Raw genomic sequence first — 9,310 nt, 5'->3', positions numbered from 1 at the left:
GTGTGAATGAGTGGGTAAGAGTACCTTGACCTTGACTTCACAGTTCTCATTATAAATGAGTGCACGGACACTTGGGACCCTGTGAGCCTGGAGAGTGCCTCAGAGAGATGGGTCCACTCTAGAGATGCTGACCGAGCAGATGTTCGGACCGGAAGTGCTGGGAGTCACCTTCTGAAAAGCCTTGTGGTACAACAGTGGCCCTGACAGCCAGACTGGAAGGACTCAAATCCTGCTTCTGCCACTTGCTGTGCGATCTTGGCTGAGCGACTCAACCTGTGTGTGTGTCTGGAAAATGGTACTATTTAAAGTATCCACCACGTAGGGTTGTTATGAGAACAGAATGAGCGGCTCAGTGTGAAGACCTGGAGTGAGGCCTCGCAGGGGTGAGTCTTCAGCAAGGGACAGCAGTCATCACCATAGCCCCTGGAGGCCTCTTTTCCTCAGGGCACCCTGGCCCCAGAGCCATGAGGGTGTCTCTGGAGTTCTCCTCCCTGGAGATCACCTATCTCCATAGGAGGCTAGAACTGGGGCAGTGGCGTGCTTTAACAATGGACACGGCACTCCAGGTCGACCTTCATTGGGACCATTTGCAATTTTCATGGTGTTCTGTAGCCGCCATGGCCTGTTGCAACAGGCTGAACCTGCAATCTTAGCTCATCCATAGTCAGGACAGAAAATCTCGCCTCGGGATGGAGGGATGGGAGACAGTGAAGGAGCAGCTGGTCTGTCTTGGCCTCCTCCAGACCAAGCAGTGTTTCTCAAAGGGTGGGCCACTGACCACCTGCCATGTTCAGAGGGTTTGTGTAAGTAAGTGCCTGGGCCTGACACGGGACCCATTGGAGCAGAATCTTGCAAGTGGGGGCCAGTGACCCAGATGATTCTGAAGTTTGAGAACCGCAAGGTTAGGGGCCTCTGAGTTGTCCAGAATGAGCTATGAGGCAAATGTGAATTCTCCCAGAATCTTTTCCTACTGTGGCCCACGACCAACAGCGAAGACCCAGAAACTCAGGCTCTGAGAAAGCCCAGAGTTAGCAGCGGAAAGTACCTTGCCTGGGGCGTTCTAGATGAGCGAAATGACCATGAATTCATTACCGCCATTCTCAGTGAACCACGTTAAGGCAAGCTCCAGGGTCAGTGTGTGAGTGTGAATTGTGGCCAGCTTTCCTTTGAGACTTTGCAGAGCCTGTGGGTGAGGGGTCTGCAGAGAGGGGGAGCGCTGGAAGATGTAGGTGAGCAGATGCTCACCAAGCAGGGAGCGAAGCCCTGGTCAGACTTGTTCGTGGCTCCAGACGCTCAGCCTGTTGGCTCCCTTCAGCGTCCTGGACTCTGTGGCTCTACCAACTTAAATAATTTTTATTACAAAAGGAAAAAAAGGCAAAAACAACCCCCCAATATTCCCATGGGCTCCCCCCTCCGTGCCAATAAATAAGGTGGGGGAGACTGACCGGAGGAGGGGGTAGGGGTCATCGTTCAGCAGAAAAGGGAGCTTAGCCTGGGCGAGGGTGGCAAGGACATGTGGACCCCACCCCCACCCCCTTTGCAGGCACTCGGGTCACATCGGCCTGAACACAGAAATTCTGCCGGCTGCCAGCAAGTCTCGGGTTGTGCTTGGAGCAGTGTAGCCAGGGAGGAGGTCCTGCCTCGGGACGGCCAGCCTGGCTGCCCCACCCCCAGGGCCTCCTCGGTTCTGGGCGGCCATGAGTGCAGCCAGCCCCCTGCCGGCTCCCAGGCACTCTAGCAGCATCAACTGGGGTGCAAGCCCACGTGAGGGCAGAACCTCTTCACCTTGCGGTCAGAAACCAGGCCCCAGGAAAGGCCAGAGGGAGCTGGCCTTTGACGGAAGGGCACGAGGCAGGGTGTGAAAAGCCGGAGTGAGAGCTGGCGGGGTTGTGAGCCACCGGGCCAGCCTCAAGGTGTCTGTGATAGGACAGTCGGCCCCCCCTTGCCAGCTCAGCTGACACCTCTATTGCTACACCACATGGAGGGGGGCAGGGCATGCTGGCGGTGTCCAGTCCAGGTCAATGGTGTATCTCGGGGCGGGGGGGCAAGAGATGGCAGGGACCAGTGCCCCCAGCTCAGGTCTCTTCCGGGGCCAGGGCTCTCTCCTGGCAAGGGGGATCTTGGGACCCAGCGTGGCAGTTCCAGAGCGCAGTGGCGGGGTCCTCTCAGCTCCCCGCCCCGGACATGCCCAGTGGGTGGAAGCTGCTCTCTTCCAGCAGGAGGCGCCCCAGGCGGTAGAGGAGCTGGGGGTACCAGTGCACACCCTCCCCCGGGGTCCAGCTGCCCCATGCCAAGCTGTGGAACAGTCGCAAGGGCCAGAAGGCCAACTGAGCCAGCCGGTGGTCAGCCACAGCCGCGAAGCAGGAAGCGACCACATCTTCTACCACCAGCGTCCCGTGCCTCGTGAGGGGGGCGTAGGCCCCGAGGGCCACGTGGGTGGACACAGCCGCCACTCGGGCAGGCTGCAGGCCTGGCACCCCGGCCACCAGCACGTACTGGCCAGGCTGCACGTGGCTGGCGAACGTGGCCCGGAAGCGGGCTGCTGTCTCTGTGCGATTGTCGGCCGTGAAGAGCAGGTGGGCCGGGGTGAGCGCCAGGCGCCGTGGAGGGTCTTGGGTCTCGATGACCTGGAAGGCCCTCAGCCTGTCCGGCTCGCGGTCCAGGAAAATGAGTACGTCGCTGAAGGTGGGGTTTCCGTCCTCCCCCATGGCTAGCACCCGGTCTCCCGGCCTCACGGCTGACATGGCCACGCGTGCGCCACTCTCCAGGCGCACCTGCGCTCCGGCGGGGAAGCAGCCACCAGTCTTGGCTGCAGCCGAGTGCTCTGTGGGAAGAAGGGACAGGAAGGTGTTACTGGTGGGGAGCTTGAGTCCCGCTCCATACCCCTCACCTGGACACCCCCAGCCCAGCACGGCACCTCCTGCTCCCCGGGGACCTCCCCAGGTTCCAGCCCTTTCCTCCCACTTAGGCAGGCTCGAACCCCCAACCTACACCGTGATCTTCTGGCCCCTGCTCCCCAGCCTGATCCTTTGCCAATGAGAGGTCCTACTGGGGCTCAGGACCCCGTGGACGAGAACAGAAGGGTCCTGGCGAGGCCCTGGTGACCCCTGGAGCTGTTCCCATCCTGACAAGACTGATACAGTTGGAGGCCAGAGGCCAGCTGAGCCAGGCGGTGGTCACTTGTGACTTGAACCAGGAAAGCCGCAGTCTCATGGAGAGGGGGTGTCACTTAGCTCCTCTGGGGTCTAGATGTCCTTGCTCAGATGCCCCCCCAATTCGTCTTCTCAGGCTGTCACCCCAAGTTACGCGATGGGGTAGGCCCCTTGACCCCTGGAAGGGAGGGTGGGGCCAGCTCAGGGGGCACAATACAGAGTCCTGGGGCAGACTCAGCATGATGGGCGGGGCAGGGCGGGCAGGGGTGAGGACACGATTGCCATCTTCAGTTCACATACTGGTCTTGTGCGGGGCAGGACACAGTGGCATCAGTGAGGGGGAGGTGCAGAACAGTGCTTGGGGGCAGGAGTCATGAATGGAAGTGGCCACTGGGCCTGGGCCAGGGTCTGCAGGTGAAGGGGGTTGTGACTTGAAGTAGACATAGTTGGTGGGGGAAGAGCCGAGCAGAAGGGGCAGGCTGTGGCTGTGGGATCACCACCGGGAGCTCAGCCAGGACCGACAACGCCAAAAGGCGGGCCCGGTCTCTGTGCCGGGTCTGTGAATGGAACTACTCCTGATGCCAGTGTGGAGCCGGCCTGGGACCCACACAGGAACCAGAGGGAGCACCCACGGCTGGACTTGGTGTAGGAGGGAGCAGGTGAGGCCCCGGTGCCTGCCAATTCTGATCAACAAGGCGGCCAATCTAGAAAAATCCACTTTATTGAGTCCACTTTTATTCCTGGCTCTCGTAGCTGGCTTTGCCCCAGAATTTCCAGCTTTGGGGCTCTGGTGAAGAGGTTGGGTCGCCTGCGCCCCCTCTGACCTGCAGCTGAGTTGCTGGGCTCTGAACCTCTGGGCTCCAGGCCTGGTGTCTGGGCACACCCTGGCCCCTGACCCCACCCCCAGCCTTGTCCTGCACCAGGCTGGGTGGGGAGGCGGTGGTGTCTGACAGCCTGGCTTCCTCCATCCGTCCCGTCCAGCTTGCTCTGTCGTGCACCTGCTGAGGCAGGTTCGGGACTGCAGACGGCCAGTGGCCCTGTCTCCCTAGGATCCTTCCACACTACCAGGCACGGAGCCGGAGGAGCAGGCCGTGGCGAGCAGCCGCGGGGAGCGCCGCCGCCGCCGCCGATGTCCTCTTCCCCCAGGGCCCCGCCTCCTTCCCCGGGCAGGCCTCTTCACCTTCTTGGCCCCAGCGGGCACTGCACTGCCTGCCCACGCCCTGCGGCCCCGACCCCGGGCCCAGCTCCCTGGCAGCAGCTCACCGGACTTGACCGAGCAATGCACGTGGGCCTTGGACTCGTAATACACCCAGTCGAAGCCGGCCTCCACTGCCAAGCGCGCCAGCAGTCCGTACTTATTGCGGTCACGGTCGGACGTGGTGATGTCCACTGCGCGACCCTCATAATGCAAGGACTCCTCCGAGTGGTGGCCGTCCTCGTCCCAGCCTTCAGTCACCCGCAGCTTCACGCCGGGCCACTGGTTCATCACGGAGATGGCCAGCGAGTTCAGGCGGTCCTTGCAGCGCTGCCAGAGGGACCAGGGCCAGGTTAAGGGAGAGGAGCCGGCCCGGGCGCAGGTGCGCTTGCAGCCTCGCCCTGGACTCTCCCACCGAACCCACTGGAGCTGGAAAAACGGAGAGGGTGCTCTTCCCCGCTCCCCTAGGCACAGAGGCCCGCAGCGTGCTCGCTCCCATCCTAGCATCCGCCCCCCACCAGCCCCGCCCCGTGACCTGGACCGCATGGTGGCGCCACCAAGGTGGCGGCACACGGCGCGCCCTAGGGCAGTCCTTCCCTGCTGTGCTTTCTACCCCTCTGCTCTGGGGGATCGGTCACTCCACTGGTGGGGCTGCCCCCTTCTGGCCCCCAGTCCTGTCTGAGGGGGAAGGAGGGCTGCCCGGCGGCCGGGAAGTGCAGGGGTTGCTGCCCAGCCGACCGCCTGCGGCTCGCCTTTGAGGCGTGCAAGGCCCGAGGTGCCCAGTAGGTGTCACCGCAGCCTCAGGGCTGAGGCCCGCGGACCCTGGGCCCTGGAGGCACGGCAGGTGCAGGGCGCCCCGGCAGCGCATGAGCGTGTGTTGGAGGGGGGCTGCAGGGCTTTCTTGGGTCTCTGAGTGCTCAGAGAGCATTCCTGCTGAGCCCCTCTTATGATTCTAAAGCCACCGGCACCCGCACCAGGATGCAGCGGCGGGAGACCCAAAAGTCGGTGGGCTAGTGCTTGGGCTCCCCCTTCCCCCATGGGGGGCGTTGTGAGGCGTCTCCCTCTGTCCAGGAGCACACGGAGTTGCTAATCCCAGAGACCTCAGCACCTTGGCCCAGTGCGCCGCGCCTATAGGAGAGAGAATTCAGTAAACTGAGCTTCTCTCTGATCTCCACGATCCTCCTCCCGTGGAGTGGGTTAGAGCCATGGGCAGGGGGAGGGCTGGAGACACCATCCGACGCTGAGGCCCCATGCGTGGCTGGGTCCAGGGCAGCTGACCGCGGGGAGGGGTGCGGAGGCCAGGGCTTTGGCTTGCTGGGGAAAGCACCCTTCCGCCGGTGCTGGGCTTAAAGGTGTGAGGTGCAGCCACGTGCGGGCAGCCCAGATCTCCGCCTGCCCCACCCCACGGAGCCCGGGGCCCCAGAGACCCTTGGACTCGGCCTCCCGGGAGTCAACAGCAGCTTCAACCCAAAGCCCGCAGGTCCTCCCCAACCCGCAGCCTGGCTAGGGGAGCTCATTGCCCAGGGAGGGAACCCTGGGCGCTCTTTCCGGGTCTTTGTGACAAAGCTTCTAGCCCCCACCTCCGCTCCCCCCCCCCCCCGCCGCCGCCCTGCTTCCCGCCCCTTTCTTCTCCACCGCCACCCTCCCTGGGTCCAGAGCCTGGGCGCTCGCTGTCAATGATTGCCCAGCCCGTGGTCCGGATCCTTATCTGCATTCCTCGGCGCCCGGCCCGGCCCGGCCACCAGCCAACCTTCGGCCCCGACACTGGCCGGCCAGCCCCGGCGCCAGGGCGCATGCTGAAGGCCGTGATCTAGCTGCTCTTCCTAAAAGGTCTAGAAAGCCGGCTGCCCGCTTGCTGGGCAAGCCCGGGGAGACCCCAGAGAAAGGGAGCGGAGGTCTCTCTCAGCGCGCATCGGGCTGCGGGGAAGGAAGTTTGCGCGCCTGCGACTGGCGGAGCGCGGGGTCCTGCTTCGGGAGTGCAGAGCCTGGAGTTGGCTCTGCCCCCAACCTCCCTCGGCATCCCTGCCTTCTCTTCCACTCCTTCCCGTTCCCATACCCAAGCCCAGGGGTCCCCCAAGTTCGGTCCCAGAGCCCGGAGATCCCGGCACCCCACCCTTTAACCGCAGCCTAGCCGCGGCCGCGCCGCTGTGCCCTAGGGACAGACACGTGGGCTCGCCCAGCGGGTTCCCTTCTCCGCCTCCGCCTCCCGCTCAACTCTTCTCGGCTGTTCCTTAACCCAGACCCAGACGGGGACCCTGCTCCAGGAGCCGGCAGCGCAGAGAACCCAGAGCTCGCGGGGGGAGGAAAGTCCACGGGGCCCTCGGCGCCCGGAGCGTCTTCAGCCTCAGGGGTGCCGAGCGGCTTCGACAGCAGAGCCGCACCGCAACGAGGGAGGCTAGGCTGGGAGGGGCCGCGTGGGTCGAGGTGCCTCCGGGAGCAGCGTCCGGCCCGAGCTGCCAGCACTCCGGGGCCGAGGCACGGCCGCCAACCTGCCGGGCTGTGGGGCTTGGCCAGCGGGGCGCTCTCTTCTCACATACTCCGGCGGGCTCCAGGAGGGCGACATTCCCGCCGAGACCCCTGGCCGGCCCGTATGGGACAGGAGGCAGCCGGGTTGGCGAGAGGGGCAGGTGCCAGGGGGGCGTGCCAGGCAGCGGAGAAAAGGTGCCAGGGGGGGCGGGCAGGGCCGGGCAGGTGGCGGTGCTTCGGCGGCGGCGCACTGGGAGGGCGGATCGCGCTCACCTGGGTCATGAGGCGGTCGGCGCCCGTGTTCTCCTCGTCCTTGAAGATGATGTCGGGATTGTAGTTGGGAGTGAGCTCCTTGAAGCGCTCCGAGCTGCGCGCGATCTTGCCTTCATAGCGCCCGCTGGCGCCCAGCGTCTTCTCGGGCACGTTGGGGCTGAACTGCTTGTAGGCGAGCGGCACGAGTTTGCGCGGCGGCCGCCGGCGGCTGCCCACCACCCGGCCCGGCCCGCAGCCCCGTGCCGCCGGCACCAGCAGCAGCAGCAGGAGCAGGCAGAACCGCAGTCGGGGCCGGAGCCGGGCGGGAGACATGGCCGGGGAACCCGGGAGAGCGACGGGCGAGGGCGCCGGGTGGGCTGATGGGTGGGCGGGTCGACGGGAGAGCGCTCCGGGGGCTCAGGCGTCCGGGTGGCTCCGGGGGGCTCCAGGCGGGGGCGCCATGGGCGGCGCGGCGCGGCGCAGGGCCGGCGGGACTCAGGTGCGGGGCGGGGGCCCGGGGCCCTGGCTGGTGGCGGCGCGCTGTCCCCCTCGGCGCCTCGACTCTGAGCTGCCCGGCTCGCCGGACGCCAATAAATAGGCCGGCCCGTTTGTTTTGGCAACGCGGCGGCGGCGGGGGGCGGCGGGCGGCGGGGCTGCGGGCCGCCGGGCTGGGCTGGGCTGGCCGGGCCGGCGGGCTGGAGGGCCCCGCGGTTAGCACCCCGGCCCGGCGGTCAGGCGGCTCGGGCGGAGCGGGAGCTGCTGCCGTCCGTGGCGCAGCCCGGGGCCGAGTGAGAGGGGAAATGGGAGAGATCCGGGCTCGGGCCCCGCGCAGACCGCACCCTGCCCATGTCCCTGCCTCCTGTGCGCTCGACAGCGAACCTGCAGCAGAGGGCAGCGCAGCCTCCTCCCCCTCGGGCGGGCGGCCTCGGCGCTGGCCAGCCCTGGTCCCGCTCGCTCCTCGGCCGCGCGTCCGCCCGCCCGCTGCCCTCTGCACCCCCATGCACTGCCCGAGTCTACCCTCCCCGCCCGGACGCGCCCCACCCCGCCCTGGGGCCTCGCCTCCCCACGCCTCGCGGCTCCGGGGTGCCCCGCCAGGCGCAAACCTCCCGGACAGGAGCTGCCACCCCCACGGAGACCGCAACCCACGGCGCGGCCGGACGCGAGGGGCGGGGGGCAGTGGCCGGACCGCACGGCCGCCCACGGTGTCCCCTGCGGGGAAGCAAACCCAAAAGACAGGAGGCCGCTCCTAACCTGGTGCCCCACCCGGAGGCAGCCGACCTGCCCTCCGCTCGGCGCAGCTGGGTTCAAAATCACCCGGGGCTCACTTCCCACGGCCTGCTGGGTGGGAAACTAGCAGTGGGGAGTGCAGCCTTCCGAGGAGTCAGATGGGGGTGTGTGTGTGAGTCGGTAACAGCATGGAAACACGCGAGATGAAGGGCATGGGGGGCACGGGTCAAGATGCAGACACTGGCTGCTAATGTGGGAGCGCCCACGGAACACCAAGAAGCGTCTCCAAGTGCCCCTGGCACCGGGGCTTGCTGAGAAAGCCAGAAAGCCTTGAAGCCACTGGCACCCAGAACTGCCAAATAATGGCTTTCTTAGTTCTACTCTGCAAGGTAAAGAGGCCGGAGACCAGGTCGAGGCGGCCAGAGATTCAACCAGGGGCCACGTATTTTAATTGAGGAAAATTTTAATTCAGGACGTTCAAGCAAGCTGAGCGAATTAGGACCCCATCTACCAAAGCGAGAAAAAAAGCAGCAGGTTAAAAGCCAACCAAAGCTCCGCCGCGGCATCCACTATCCGCTTTGGCTGTGATCTATTCTACTAAATCAGTAAGGATAGAAACAGAAGAAGGAGAAATGGGGCTTAAAAGTTCTCATTCTTCCAATATCAACACAGCAGGTGCCATTTGGTTGGTGCTTATGCAGCTGGTTTGTGGCCGCTACTTGATTATATGTAGGATTCTACAAGCTTTGTGTCATTTAAAGTCACAACAGTCGAATGAGCTACCATCATTCCCATTTTACAAAGGAGGACATGGAAGCTGAGAGAAGAGAAGCAACCTGCTGGGAGCTGTGGAGCAAGGATTCAAGCCCATGGTCTGCCCTGGGGCCAACCTTTGCCCGTGCAGGTGCACGGACCCTCCCGGTACAGGACTCAGCCACCCGGCGCTACCTGGGTTTGGGCTGCAGTAGCTTTTCACAGACTGGATCAGTTTGGAAGGGATACCAAAAAGTGCTCAATC

The 9,310-nt window shown here is 64.6% G+C and overlaps 1 protein-coding gene across 1 annotated transcript; it reads right to left on the bottom strand.

Moving 5' to 3' along the window:
- Window positions 1-1,333: 1,333 nt before the first annotated feature.
- IHH (Indian hedgehog signaling molecule) lies at window positions 1,334-8,038 on the bottom strand. The gene is made up of 3 exons (XM_008259184.4): window positions 7,087-8,038; window positions 4,416-4,677; window positions 1,334-2,824 (listed from the first exon to the last, which is right to left on the bottom strand). The coding sequence occupies exons 1-3, from the start codon at window positions 7,396-7,398 to the stop codon at window positions 2,166-2,168; spliced, it is 1,233 nt and encodes a 410-aa protein (XP_008257406.1). The 5' UTR covers window positions 7,399-8,038; the 3' UTR covers window positions 1,334-2,165.
- Window positions 8,039-9,310: the final 1,272 nt, after the last annotated feature.

The sequence above is a fragment of the Oryctolagus cuniculus genome, chromosome 3 (genome assembly GCF_964237555.1).
Source record: "Oryctolagus cuniculus chromosome 3, mOryCun1.1, whole genome shotgun sequence".
Classification (NCBI taxonomy): domain Eukaryota; kingdom Metazoa; phylum Chordata; class Mammalia; order Lagomorpha; family Leporidae; genus Oryctolagus; species Oryctolagus cuniculus.
The sequence above is the reverse complement of the archived record's forward strand: the minus strand, read 5'-3'. Positions and strand labels throughout refer to the sequence as shown.

Bases quoted from the DNA above. Each gene is read 5' to 3' on its own strand.
- IHH (XM_008259184.4), bottom strand. From the start codon at position 7,398: ATGTCTCCCGCCCGGCTCCGGCCCCGACTGCGGTTCTGCCTGCTCCTG. The intron at 4,678-7,086 runs GTGAGCGCGATC...TCCCTCTGGCAG, and splicing joins CCGACCGCCTCATGACCCAG to CGCTGCAAGGACCGCCTGAA. The intron at 2,825-4,415 runs GTGAGCTGCTGC...TTCTTCCCACAG, and splicing joins GCATTGCTCGGTCAAGTCCG to AGCACTCGGCTGCAGCCAAG.